Raw genomic sequence first — 14,995 nt, forward strand, 5'->3', positions numbered from 1 at the left:
AATTAAATAGTCACGCATTTTTGTTTTACAATGTAAACGAATAATAATATAAATAATATTCAATAGCAAAATAATAATCTTTTGGCAATCTATTTTTATAATTTTTTTTTTTAAATTGCTGTTAAAACAAAAGTCACCATGATTATAAAAAAATGTATAATTAAAATAAATTTATTTTGCTTTTTTTTATTAAAAATTTTCCTATTTTTCTTTTCTATTAGATTATATGTTTCAAACTGTTTAAAAAAATTTGACAACTATTTAATATAACAAAATTGTAAAAATAATTATATTTAATTAAATCTAGAAATTAAAAAATTTTTTTTATAGATATACTTATAATATTTCAAAAATAATCATACTTAATTAAATTATTTATGGCTAATCCATCATGTTTTATGAGCAAGTAGCCGCAAAAAGTGGGTTTGCATTTATTAAAAATATAAGCTATAAAAAGCCTTTTTCAAAAGCGTTTTCTATTAAAATCGTAAAAAGGATTTTTATTCTTAAGAATAAAAATAATAACGAAGGTATCACAAAACAAATATGACGAAGGTGGGGTTTGAACCCACGCATCCGAAGATATCAGTGCCTAAAACTGACGCCTTAACCACTCGGCCACTTCGCCATGTTTTTTTCGATTTTCTGCCTAAAGAACTATAAAAATGATAAAAAAAAATATGGATAATATATTTCATTCTTTTATTTTTTAACGGCAAAAAATTATTTTATTACAAGAAAAAAAATTTTCTTTTGCAAATGTTTTACATCACTTTTCAGTTTCTTTTTGTTTAGATACTTTGCTCAAATTTATTTTGTTAATCTTCTAGATAAATGTTTTTTAAAAAAATGAAAATCCAAACAAGCTTTTATTCATTAATTTTAAAAATATTAATCGGTTTACCTTAAATAAAAAGTAACATTGTAGTTAGTTTTTTAAAAATTTATAATATCACAATAAATGTTAATGTTGTGATTTATTTAATTTTTTTATATCATCTACTTTACAATATTTATTTATGACATCTAATATTATTAAATAGACATACATTTAATACTCCAATATGAATATTTTTTATTAGATAAATATAAATTAAAATTACTTTTTTAGAAATTGAAATTTAAAATATAAGCAGTTTTTTTAAATTCATATTTATACAGTTGTTTAATATTTCTTGGGTTAATTTGTATTAAATATTATTTTTTTTAAACTATATTTTTTAAAAGCAATGCAAACAATAAATTATATTAATATACCGGTTATTTTAAAAATAATGTTGAATTACAAATGATATTCATTGATAAGTTTAACATATTTATACTTCATTTTGGTATAATAGTTAACGTAAGTATATGAAAATAATTGTAAAATTTTTTAGACTTTAATGATTAAAAATGAAGAAGTTGTGTTAAGAAAAAGAAGTGCTCTTAATACAAAACAAATAAAAACAAATGAATGGATAAATTGGTGTTTAGATAGTGAAACAATGAAAGAAATTAATGTATTGAATCTCAAGCAAGCTTTTGAAAGCATTGAGTTTATGTCATGTTTATTATTTGTAGAATATGATACATGTGATCAATCATCTGAAGAACAAATGCTCATTTTTAAATATGATAAAAATATTAAAACAATTGATTTAGAAATTGATCCAAAACAAAATGTTAATGGCTTTTATAAAATGACAATTGGAAAACGATGTAATGAAAGTAAAAGATGTTTATTAAGAAAAATTTTATCATTTTTGGGATTAATTTTAAATACTAAAAGAGCAGATAGAGATAACTTTATTAAAGTTAATGAAAGTAATATTGATCCATTTTACTTAAAAAATTTTGTTATTGATAATAATGCTGATACCGCTAATACTAGTTATGACTATGGATCAATTATGCAGCTTTCCAATTTTGAATTTCGTAATGGAATGAAAAGAACTTTTAAAATTAAACCAAGTCATTATGAAGTAATGCTTGGTCAAGGATATGGATTAAGTTTTACAGATATTAAGTTACTTAACATACGTTATTGTAAAGCTTCATGTATTGATAATGATATGGCTAAAAATGTTAAATGTAAAAATGGCGGTATTATAAATCCATATTCATGTGCTAATTGTATATGTCCTAATATGTTTGCTGCAGATAAGTTTTGTGAAAAAATGGATCCATCTGATAGTTCGTGTCCTTCAAGTGAATTTAACGCTACAAGTAAGAAAACCAAATTAGTTATAAAGGGAAAAAAACGATGTAATATTAAAATTATAGCAAAAGAAGGCAAAAAAATTTTAATTACAGTTAAAAAAGCTGTTCTTTCTGCAATTTATCCATGTTTTGAAGGATTAGGGCTAGAAGTTAAATATAGAAAAGACAAAACTCTTACTGGTCTCATTCTTTGTGTTATTCCAGAAAGTGTTAGTATAGTTTCTGAAGATGAAACAGTTTTACTACAATATAATGGAGAACAAAATAATCATATTGCAATTATAGAATATCAAATGAAATAATTAAATACATTTTTTTTTCATATCTTAAAACTATAACTATTGTTTAACAAAAAAAACAATAATTAAAAGTAACAAAAAAATTTTTTTATGTTTTTTATGCATTGACAAAAGTACAATTTTAGTATAATATTAAAATAAATAAATGATGAAGTAGATTAAACCATTCTTTTAATAAAAATTATTTAATATAATAACTTAAAAAAAAAGAATCAAACATTTTGTAAATAATCATATATTACATTTGATATAATATTCAAAATATTTCAAATGTTCAAAATCCGCAGTTATTGTAATAAAATTGTTTCAGAAACACTTATTTTATATATATTATTTTCAATATAATTAAAAAGAATTAAAAAATTAAAACTTTTTTTACATTTATTTTAAGTTAAAATTTTATTAAAATACTTTTTGTTGAATAAAAATATAAATAAACAATTTAATAAAATATAGACAAATATCTTTTGAATTATTGTATTTATATGGTATTGAATTGATATATTATCAAATCATAAACAATTAAATATAACTTATAATTTTGTTTATTAAAAATCACTGCACAATATAAAATAAATTTCGATAAGGAATCTTAAAATTATAACAATCATTTTTAAATGCTGCAGTAAAAACAATTAAATTTTTATCATTTACTTTGTTTAGATTTAAAATATAAAAAAATCTTAAACTTAGATAAAAAAAAAGTTATATGTATTCCTCTTAAGCGGTAACTTAAAAAATTATAATCTCATCAAACTTTCCATTTAAATTATCTGTAAAATAATTTTTTTTCTATTTCCAAATTTTGTTGTTTATCTTAATTATCTTACATTATCATAAATTTATTTTTTTTAAATATTACTTATTAAATATCATTTTTATAATTTAATATATAACCTGATAATACTTTCTTCACTTTTTTTAGAAATATTATTAAAAACTACTATATTATCTTTTTTATTATGGAAGTTAAATTTCTCTTATATTATATATACTATTTCTTTTGATACTTTTTTATTTTTACTATATTTTAATATATAAATGAAATAATTAATTAAAATATTATATATTTTTCAAACTTTTTATAATAAAAATATAACAATTAGGATAAATTTTTCAGCCGTGAATGTTATAGATATATTATGAGATAAATAATTTATTTATTGCAAAGTTTTAAATGTTATTGAAATTATAAAAGCATAATGAAATATTATAAATGATAACTTATAATATTATTAATAGCACGGTATATTTATATATCCATAAAAGATATCATTAATTCATTTATTAATGATTTATTTTATTAGCATCAATAATTAATCTTTACATATTTAAATATTTTGAATAGCATTAAAATTTAATGTTATTGTTATATAAATTAAAATTTCTAATTATTTTATATTTTTTTATTTTGATGATAATGATTTAATTTATTATACTAAAACAATTTTTTTTAAATTTTGTTTAAAAAAAGACTATAATTTTTTAATAATTATATATTATGATATCTTTAAATTATATTTTATGTATATATACATGTATTTTAATTTATCTCTTTAATGTCAATTTTTTATTTCAGAATTATCATGCAAAATTTTCACAATGATTTAAAAATTTGTAGTTATTTTGATGGAACTGTATCATCTAGTAAAGATACTAATAAAAATCTTTCCAAAAGAAAAATTGAAAACCAGCGTATTAAAATTATTTTAGCAAAAAGACGTATCAACTTTTTAAATTACCACAATAAAAAATTTCAGTTAGAAGATAGAAAGAACAAATTAAAGTATAGAAACTCTAATAATCATAGTCACAAATTAAGTTTGACAAAATGTTTTCAAAACTATAGAAGAATCTTAACAAATGACAATAAAAATAATGAATACAATTGTATTACAAATAATGCTCCAATTTTATTGAAAAAAAATGTTACCTCTTTTAGCTATTTATGTAAAAATAAATTACCAAAAATAAATGATCTTTTTTTGTTAAATGAATATGAAAGTAAAAATTTGGCAATTACCTCTAAGGATCAAGTAAAAAATGATATTAACTTTGCACATGATAACAGTAATGAAGTTGATTCATTCCTTAAAAAGTTTTCTAAAATTAACAATCTTAACTTAAAAACATCTGATTATAACATTTTGAATATCTTTCCTGAAATAAAAAAAAGTATTATTAGTGCACCTAAAACACCAAAAAAAATTATTAGACGCTCTAAATTATTTCGTTTTAATAGAAATAAATATTTGAAAAAAAAATTTTTTATAGAAGACGTGGATGGTGATGATGAAAGATCATCATGCGAATCGGATAATTCAATTTTTTTTTAATGGAAAAGTATTTTATCACAATCAATATATAAAAATGTCTATTATAAAGAAACTAACTATTAAAAAAAAGTATTCTTTTGGAAAATTATATTTTGTAAAATTGTGGTAACAAATTTCTTTTAAAAAATTTGATTTTCAAATTATGGATGTGTTTTCTTTTCTAATGAATATTAATAAAGCTAAAATAAAAGTTTCCTATGTGGTAACTTTTTATATTTTTGTTTAACATATTAATTTCTTTTAATTTTAAAATAAACTTTTTTTTAAAAATATAAAATAAAAAATTTAAATTTTTAAAATATATTAATTTATATAAAAATAAATTTTTTAACATATTTAATTTTTTTTAATAATTTAAATATCATGAAAAGTGTATATTTATGTAAAATAAAGTGTACAAAATTAAAACTACTTGTTACAAATCAATGCTTGAACTATCATTGTTTCTTTAAAATTTTTTACGTAAATGTAATACAATATAATGTTTTTAAGGGATTACGTCAATTCACATATAACTGCTATAATTTTTGATGCGTTACAAAAATAATTATAACATGAATAATCAATTCCAAACAATATATTTTCTTAACAGTCATCTTATTTTACTGTAAAAAATTTTTATTTATTTATAATTTTTTTTTAGTTTTTTTTGGATCAACTAACCACTTTATAAAAAATGAATTGTATAACCTGCTTAAGAAATCAACTTCAAGAAATTAACAGATATTCTATTGAAAATGATGACAATACAACTAATTTCTCTCATTATATTAAAAAAAAGATTTTAAAACGTGCACATATTAGAATAAGAACTAAAAAACTTATTTTATACAAAAAGAACATTCGTCAAAAGTATTGTTTTCTTTTAAAGTTAGCTCGTAATGGAACTTTAGAATTATTAAACAAATTTTGTCGTCGCTTTATTAGAACACCATTTTGTAGAAGAATTATAGAAAAATGGAAGAGAGAAGAAGATAAATTTATGGTTAGTAGGTTATCAAGTGCTTCAGAATTAACAATTAATTACCCTGAACCAATTCCATCTTCTGTTGATAATTTTTGTTTAGGATTACAAAATTTATTACTATTTAACCCAAAACAATTTGTATACGAAATTAAACGGCTTAATAAAATTATTACAATAACAACACATCCAGTTATTAATTACCAAGCTGATATAAGAAAAATCAAACTTTTGGGAGAAGTTATTAGATTAAAAAATATAGTATCAGATGTTTCACTTGATGAATTGTTACATGCTCTTTTAAATGTTGACTTATTTTTTGGTCCAATTTTTGATGATTCATGTCCTGGAAATATGACACTAGAACTTGAACCAATTCCTGTATTTGAATTAGATTCAAGTGATAGTCTTACTTGGTTAACTGCTCCAAATTGTTTAAGTGGAACATCATCAAAAGAAACTTTACCATCATATTCTATGGAAATCAAATATATTGAAAAAAATTATAGTGATATTAATTTTAGATGTGGGACAAGTGAAAGTATGAAATATGAACGTCCAATTTGTAGAAGTTTTAATGATATTGTAAAAACTGAAGATGATATTAATCATTTAAATGAAAGTTTACTGGAAGATGATGAAGACATAGGAAGTGATGGAATATTTATTGATGCTTTAATCGAAGAAAAAAATGAATATTATGAAAGAAGAGATATAAGAATTATGGAAATGATTATAAGTCTTAGAGAAAGAATTATGTATTCAAATAGTCTACTTAGTAAAATTATTAATCCATTATCTGGTGATAAAAGGATAATAAAATTATTTAAAGAAACATTTTGTGAGGAACATGAAATTGAAATAACTTTTTATTCTGAAAAACCTGTCACTGAATGGCAATTTGGTTTATTTTTAGAAGAGAATGGTATAACTAACTTTAAATTAACACGTTTTGAATACTCATTTTTCTTTAGAACACATTATGCTAATGATTTATATAAATTAGTTCGTGTGTTTAGTGAAATGAGAGGATCAATTAAATTACCTTATATTGTAAGTTTGTTTTTTTTTAAATATTATTTTTTTTTATAGAATTATGCAATTGATTATCAAATTACTTTTCCGCATACTTTAACTTTTGAAGAAACAGAATTAAAAGATGAGATTATGTTTGCACAAAGATCTATTGATATGGAAATGAACTATTAATTTTTTTAAGTTTTAATATATAATTGTACAGTATCTCATGTTTTTTTTATTACAAATATTATAAAGAAAAAAATGTTTATTTTTTCAAAATCTATTTTAATTACTTTTGTGATGTCCTTGATGAAATAAATTTTGATAAAATTTTTGTTATTTTTTCTTGATCTTCTTTTATCTTCTTTTACTAAAATTGTCAATAATATTTACAATTTATATTATAACATCAAACATTTAGTATTACTATTTTAGATTATTATTTATTTATATTTTAGTTTAAAAATTGTTATTGTCACAAAAAAATTTTTTTTCGAAATTTCTAGAATTAACAATAATCCTCTTTATACGTCATCTTATTAAAACATCCAATTTTATTTTTAATGAATTGATAAAAAGATATTGGTAAAAATTTTTATTTAAAATATTTTAGGCATATGTCAGTTTAAATTTTTAATCTAAATATTAATAATTAGTCAAAAATATTTTTCACTTAATTAATTGGAAATATTTTTAGTAATATTAATCAATAAATTAAATTATTCTCGTTTTTTCATTAAATTTATATTTTTTTTCTTTAATTTGTCACCAAAAATAATAATACATATAAAAAAGTTTTTAACTATAGAATTTTGTTTCATCTATTACTGTATTTAAATGACATCACTTACATTAATTTTTTTAATAATTTATTTTATATTTTAGTAACAAAATTTCAATACATAATATTGTTTATAAATTTTAAATTTTATTTTTTCAGAAAGTTAAATTATAAATATAAGTATGGTAATGAGAAAATTAGAAAAATCTTTCAGTGACAGTGGTGTTTCACACAAATGTAATATGAAAAAAAGAATAACTAGTAATTCTGATACCAAAAAAGATAAGGAAGTATTTTCCAAAATATGTGCAGACCAAGATTACGGTCCATCATTATATACTATTTTATTCGATTGTAAATTATGCACAAATAAATATTTTCAAAAGTTTTATCCTTTAAATATGAAAGTAAAGAAATTTTTCAATATTTCATTAAAAGGTTCTACTGAATATTCACATTCATCCTCAAATATAACTAAATCTAAAAGTTTCAATAGCTGTGTTATGGATAAATCCAAGAAAAACACAACTTTAGAAAATAAAAAAAAAGTTACTTTTGATAATTCAAAAAAAAATGATTCTATGAATTCAAAACTAAGCAATAATTTATCATTAAATACATTTACTTCTAAAAATTTACAATCCACTGAAGATACCATTAAATGTCAAAGTACAAAGATGGGAAGAAAATTTCAAACGCAAATTACTAAAGCTAACCAATCATTGCAAACTGATAATGAGGAAGAGTTTGATTTATCATTTACAAAAGTTAAAAATCACAATTTAAGTCAACCAATATTATCAGAATATCATTCATTTACTGAGTTAGATCCTGAAATAGATCAATTTTTACGTACAGTTGGTGGACCTTTTCCATTAATACCACCAACAACATTAAATGACTTGAAGAAAGATAAAAAATTTTGTAATTCTTCTCAAGCAAGTTCTTTATTACTTTCACCACCACTTAAAAGATCAACTGGTAAAGTTTATTTATCACCAAATAGAAAAAATATATTGGATGGTAATGTTATAATTGATGAAAAGGATAAAAATATTGATAATTTAAAAGTACTTTCTTATTCTGAATTAAATATTAAAAATAAATGTTATTTTTCTGAGATGCCTTCATTAACAACATTATATGAAGAAACAGAGGATGAAGATTATACTGAGAAATATGATGAACATTTTGGTTTTAGTATGAATGTTAAAAATTCAAAAAATGTAACACATATATATAAATTTGGAAGAAGTATGAATATAATGGAATTTCGCAAACTAAAATCTAAACCAATGATTAATATACCAAAAAAAATATCAAATAATATTCTTAGAACATTTTTTGATAGAAATGCAGAAAAAAGAACTTATATGATAAGAAGTGAAGAAAGAAAATTATCTAAAGGATGGACAAATATTAATAGATATTCAGAAAAAAAAGTCAAGCCAATTCCAAGTGGTTGTTGGATACAAGGAAAAGACGATGATAAAATATCAAATAATATTGGTTCACTAAAATTAATAACTATAAAAATATTAAATTGCCCTAATGTTGAGGAATTTAATTTAGGTCTTCATTTTGAAGACTTATTACTTGAAAATTTTATCCTTGTTGGTGGTAATAGTACATTTGGTTTCTTTACCCGTGATAATATAATCTTTAATGAACTTTTAAGTTATCTTTTTAAAAATTCTAATGGTATCAAAATTCCGTATATTGTAAGTACATATGTTTTTTAATTAATATATTTTTTGCATAAAATATTTCAGGATGAAATAGTTAATTTTGAAGTAGCTCTCTAACTATAATGACATCACAACTTAACTTACTCTTAGAAATATTTTTTTTATCCGGTTTGAAGTACATTCTCATTACATATACATATTTTACATCCATTTTTTGTTATATTTATGGATATATTGTCTTTTTTTTGTATAATTATTAACCTTTTTTTTTCTGCACTTTTTTGTTACCTAGCATTATTATGTACTTATATATCTTATCAAATATGGAATAATATTTTTTACCATATTATTTTATTCCAACATACAATTACATATGTTTTACATTACATTATAATTTGAAATTATGTTTGTTATTTATTTCATATTGTTTTGTGATGTAATATTTTTAATTACTTTAAAATAAAAATTAAATTTTAAAATATTTTTATACTTTTTATGTATTACTAAGAAAAGTATTATCATATATTATTAAATATAAACTTAACACTTTATATTTATTTTTGCTAAATGAATTTGTCAAATATATTTTATATTAAGTACATTTACACATATTAATTTTTTTTTCCATATTATTTTTTATAAAATACTTTTATAGTAATTAATTGATAAATTTCTTTTTTACTTAATGTAATGAAGGTAATTATATATATATTAAATTAATAAGTTTTGACACATAATAATATGAAAAATAAATATAATTACATATATAAATATTATAAATTACAAGATATTTATTTTACATGTGTATATTTATTTTTACCAGTTAATTAAACTTACCTTCTAATACATTTTTAAAATTAAAATAACTTTTTTTTTGCTTTATATTTTTAAACTACAATATGTTCTTTTAATATAAAATTTTTTTTATCAAGTTATTAAATATTATCTTATGTCAAAAAAATATCTTTATATAAATAGATTTAAAAAAAGTTCATTTTCTTCATCTTAGTACTTTAACTAATAAGCTATATATAATGATGAGTGTATAAAATATAGAAATTTGTTTATTAATTTGTATGAAAGTTTGTTTGAATTACTTTATTTTAGATTTAAATTTTCTACTTTTTAATATCGACCATTATTTTTTTTTTTTTTACATCTTCAAACATCTATTTTACTTTTATTTTTTTATATTATCTACTTTAGATTTTTTTTTTTTATTTTTTATAATGTCAAAGAAAAGAACATTTCCCTTTAATGATGTTGTTGTATTAGAAGTAAATTATGTTGGACCTACTTCTATGAGACTAAATACTCCTGAAATTATAGATTCAGATGAAGTTAGAAAACTTTTTACAGAATCAAAATCTATAATATATCATAGAAGAGATTATATTGATAATAATGATAGAGAAAAATTACTTGAAACAAATATAGATGCTACACTAAATATGGTTGGTGAGATCAGATCAGTAGGATATGTTGATGCTAAAATAACATTAATTCCAACAAAACATGTAACAGCAAAAACATATCCACAAAATAAATTACTTGAAATTGCAGCAAACCAACATGCAATAATATATAGATCTTCTCATCCTGGATTATCAGGAATAGATCGTTATCCTCATTTAAACAAATCTTTTGATATGAATTATTATATTCCAAAATAATTTTTTTTTTTATAAAACAAAAAGCCAAAAAGATGTTATTTTATATGAAAAGTATTAAAATTTATAAATTCAGTTGCAAAAAAAAAATTCAAAATTTTTTTTTATATTTTTTCTATATCATGGAAAAATTTATTAATATAATTTGAATTGATTTTGAAATCGACGTCATTATTTTTTAAATATTCATTTTTTATAATAAAACATTCTTTTATAAACTCTTTTAATTTTCATTTATAGAAAATTTTATTTACATAAAAATTTAAATAACTAATAAAATTTTTTTTATATAAAATAATTTTTTCTTAAATAAAAAAAAAAAAAGATACTAATAATTTATTGCATAAACGATAATAACATACATATATGTCTTTTAAAAATGATGTATATCTTGCGAAATAATAAAATTAATAAATATTTTATAATCTTATAGCAGCACGTTTTTTAAAAAAATTTCCTAATGAACCGTGTAATCTCCATGTTCCTTTTTTAGATCTAAAATGTAAAAAAAATTATAATTTTTTTTGTTTAGAAAATTATTTTAATATTTTTAAAATGTCATTAGTCTAAATTATTATTAATATAATATTATTATTAAATATATATACATATATGTATAATCTATTAAGTTTATCAAAGTATAATAAATGTACATAATTCTAATTTTTTTTTCTAAAACATATGTGAATCTGTAAGGCACCTGGACTCAACTGTCATACTTTTTTTTTCTCTTAATGTATTATTTGAATAATCTATTACATTTTTAGATGATACCTAAAAAAAAAAATATTTTTAATTAATAAAAATTTTTATAATAATAATCTTACTCCTTGTTTTGGTATGTATGGACGTGCACCTGTAAATAAAAATTGATTATTTGGATAATTATTATGATAATTAGATTCATTTTCATATTTATCATTTATTCCTTTTGTTATTGTTGGATGTTTTATATAATTTCTATGAGGTGGAATTCTTGGCATTCCTAATTCATCAACATCTAAATGATTTTCAAATTCATTATTTTGAAGTTGTTGATATGATAATGTTTTAGAATTTCTAGTATCAAAATTTGGTAAACTATCTTCATCAAATATATCCCCATCATCATTAGATGTTTCAAATATTAATTGATCAACAGATTTAGCTGATCGAACATATTGTCTTTGTTCTGTTGAATTATTTGTATTTTTTACATTTTTTTCAATTATATTATATAAATATTCTTTAGGTGTGGTTACATTTTGATTCCACATTTCTTTTTCATATGAACCAGCATTATGAATATTTTTTTCTTGATTATTTCTTTCATTAATAATATTTGGAATATTGTGTTTTGAAGAAATAGATGATGAACTATTACTTTTCATTGGTGTATTTATTACAGAATCAGTAACATTAGCATTTCTTTTAGCAATTAATGCAGCAGCAGATTTCTTAGTAAATCTACCTGTTTTTGTATCAAGACTTTGAAAAGTTCCTGAATTGTCAAAATTATTTTTACCTTCTTCAATATAATCATGGTCCTCTTCAACAAAATTATCATGATTTTCATGGATATTATCTAAATTCATATAAAACTCTTTATTACTATGTTCTATAAATCTATTATTATTTTCTTCTGAACTTTCTTCTTCATACTGATTTTCAAATGTATCCATCTGTTTGTGATAATTATATTTATATTTCATATTAAATTGTTGTTGTTGAAAATTTAAATTATTTTCATTTCTATTTAACATAGCTTTTTCTTTTTCAATTTGATAATTGTCCTGTGGTTCATGTAAAGTTTTAGTCACAGCTTCTTTAATTTGTTTTTTTAATGATTTATCAATTTTACTATAATTAGAATCATGATTTTGATTATCTATTTTTGATTGTAATAATTTTTTTTTTAAAGCAATTTTTCTTGGATCTTGTCTTATTGAATTTCTAACACTTAATCTTTTTAGTAATTTTGGTAGTTCTTTTTGTTTAACATTTTGTGAATTATTTTCTATATCTTCAGCATAAACTAATCTTACAATTTTTGGTGGTAAAGAATTTACTTGTTCCCATAGTTGATCAGATAAACCAACACCAAGATAATTTAATAAAGGGCGACGTCTTTGAAAATACTCCATTAACATTTTAGCTTCTTTTGCCATATTTTTGCTTAATGTTGATGTTACTTTTGTATTAATTCTTTTATTTTTTTCATTTATTTGTTCATCTTTTTTAAAATCATATTCTATTGAATGTCTTTTAGCATCATCAGATAGTTCACTTGATTCTGATGATAAAGGTTCTGGTAAAATATCATTTATATCATTATTTTCATTTATTTTTAATGAATAATCTGTATTTTGATTATTAAATGTTGAAAATTTTTTTTTATTTTCATTTTCATTAATATTTTTTAAATGTGGATGTAATTTTTGTTGAAGTTGTTTAACGGTATTTGCAACTTTTCCAACACTTGTATTTTTATTTTCCATTTTTTCATGTAAAGATTCTTTTCTATCATCATTATAATTTAATAAATATGGTAACGGTTGTTGTTTTATATTTACTTTGTTACCACTACCAATCATATTTTGACTATTTTTTGATGGTGGTGAGGTATCAATAGATTTTTCAAACTTATTCATTAACTGAACAACTGATTGAACTTTAGAAACTGGTTGCATATTTTGTTTTTGAGGATATTCCATTTGATTATTTTTATCAACATTAATTCTATCAACTTTTGATTGTGATGTGACAATTCTATTTAATTGAATTTTAGTATTATTTGAATTTGTTTGTGAATTAGAATTTTCTTGTATTGGTTGCCAATTATTTTGTTTTGTTGGAGGTTGATTTCTAAAATTTTCATTTCCTTTTTTATTGTTTTCATTTACCATTTCTGGAAATATGGGTTTTTTTTGATGAAAATTTATTGGATTTGAATAAAAATTATTTTTTGGTTGATAAGTAACTTTACTGTTTTCATGTTTGTAAAAATCACCACTCATTACAATATGCCTAGATCCACCATAAGAATGTGGCATTTGTTGTTGATGAGATTGATTATTAAAATTATCACATTTCATTAAATTTGGATAGTCTTCATTACCACTACCTTCATTTGTTGATGATTCTTCCATTTCTTGATAATATTGTGAGGTCATTTGATTAGAATACTCATATCTATTAGAATGTTGTTTAGGCAAACCATGAATTGAATGATCAGGAAAATCGTAATTATTTTGCATATCTTTTTATTTTGTTTACTAAATAGTAAAAATAAATTTTAGATATAGTTAATCACAAAAAAAAAATAATTCAAAAATATTTATTTCTTTTAAAACTTTATATTTAAGAATCGTTTAAATAAAGTATTTTTAAAATATATCTTTATTAAAATAGATAAAAAAATTTAAGTTATTAGAATTTAAAATAACAATATCTAGTTGTAATTCTGATTTTACTTTCTAAATAAAATGCCATAATGATAGTTCTAGTAAATTAAACTTTTAATTTTTCATACCGCCTTCAAAAGTAAATATAATTGTAAAGAAAAATATTTACACAATAAATGTTTCAACTTAATAAATGGACATTTTATTGGCAGATTGACAGTATCTATTTCTTTGATAATTTATTATTTTTAATGGTTGACAATTTACTGTCATATTTATAATATTTAAATAAACTAGTTATAAATTTATTTATTTTAAGAATTTATTTTTTTAGATTCTTGAAAAAGAAAAAAAACATTTTTACCAAAAGTTTTATTTTAAAACATGAATTTGCGTAAAACATTCTGTTGACAATAAAAAAAAGATTATACGTAGATATAAAAATGTTTTTTTTTTGATTGCATAATAATACAAAGTTTTTTAAAACAATAACTAGATAATAATCTGTTATCTACAGTAAATTGAAATATAATAAAAACATACAAATTACAAAAAAAAAAGGAAAAGAGTATGAATGATTTTAGTTAAAATTTTTAACTATCATTAGTAGGGCCTTTATATATATTGTCAAATAAATTCACATTACTTTTTA

General features: G+C 20.1%; 6 protein-coding genes across 6 annotated transcripts; 5 read left to right on the forward strand and 1 right to left on the reverse strand.

Annotated features, from left to right (window-relative positions):
• Positions 1 to 1,288: 1,288 nt before the first annotated feature.
• Positions 1,289 to 2,504, forward strand: SRAE_X000067500 (Astacin-like metalloendopeptidase; the record flags this gene model as incomplete). The annotated part of the gene is made up of 2 exons (XM_024645047.1): positions 1,289 to 1,345; positions 1,380 to 2,504. 2 exons carry the CDS (start codon positions 1,289 to 1,291, stop codon positions 2,502 to 2,504), a joined length of 1,182 nt encoding a protein of 393 aa, XP_024510544.1.
• Positions 2,505 to 4,087: 1,583 nt separating this feature from the next.
• Positions 4,088 to 4,837, forward strand: SRAE_X000067600 (Hypothetical protein; the record flags this gene model as incomplete). Its single annotated transcript, XM_024645048.1, has 1 exon — positions 4,088 to 4,837. The coding sequence occupies one exon, from the start codon at positions 4,088 to 4,090 to the stop codon at positions 4,835 to 4,837; it is 750 nt and encodes a 249-aa protein (XP_024510545.1).
• A 676-nt stretch (positions 4,838 to 5,513) lies between these two features.
• SRAE_X000067700 (Hypothetical protein) lies at positions 5,514 to 7,010 on the forward strand (the record flags this gene model as incomplete). Its single annotated transcript, XM_024645049.1, has 2 exons — positions 5,514 to 6,854; positions 6,894 to 7,010. 2 exons carry the CDS (start codon positions 5,514 to 5,516, stop codon positions 7,008 to 7,010), a joined length of 1,458 nt encoding a protein of 485 aa, XP_024510546.1.
• A 774-nt stretch (positions 7,011 to 7,784) lies between these two features.
• On the forward strand, positions 7,785 to 9,407 carry SRAE_X000067800 (Hypothetical protein; the record flags this gene model as incomplete). The annotated part of the gene is made up of 2 exons (XM_024645050.1): positions 7,785 to 9,323; positions 9,375 to 9,407. 2 exons carry the CDS (start codon positions 7,785 to 7,787, stop codon positions 9,405 to 9,407), a joined length of 1,572 nt encoding a protein of 523 aa, XP_024510547.1.
• Positions 9,408 to 10,519: 1,112 nt separating this feature from the next.
• On the forward strand, positions 10,520 to 10,963 carry SRAE_X000067900 (Hypothetical protein; the record flags this gene model as incomplete). The annotated part of the gene is made up of 1 exon (XM_024645051.1): positions 10,520 to 10,963. One exon carries the CDS (start codon positions 10,520 to 10,522, stop codon positions 10,961 to 10,963), a length of 444 nt encoding a protein of 147 aa, XP_024510548.1.
• Positions 10,964 to 11,379: 416 nt separating this feature from the next.
• On the reverse strand, positions 11,380 to 14,196 carry SRAE_X000068000 (Hypothetical protein; the record flags this gene model as incomplete). Its single annotated transcript, XM_024645053.1, has 4 exons — positions 11,380 to 11,455; positions 11,614 to 11,632; positions 11,680 to 11,734; positions 11,788 to 14,196. The coding sequence occupies 4 exons, from the start codon at positions 14,194 to 14,196 to the stop codon at positions 11,380 to 11,382; spliced, it is 2,559 nt and encodes an 852-aa protein (XP_024510549.1).
• Between the last annotated feature and the right edge of the window lie 799 nt (positions 14,197 to 14,995).

Source organism: Strongyloides ratti (assembly GCF_001040885.1).
Source record: "Strongyloides ratti genome assembly S_ratti_ED321, chromosome : X".
In the NCBI taxonomy this organism is placed as follows: Eukaryota; Metazoa; Nematoda; class Chromadorea; order Rhabditida; family Strongyloididae; genus Strongyloides; species Strongyloides ratti.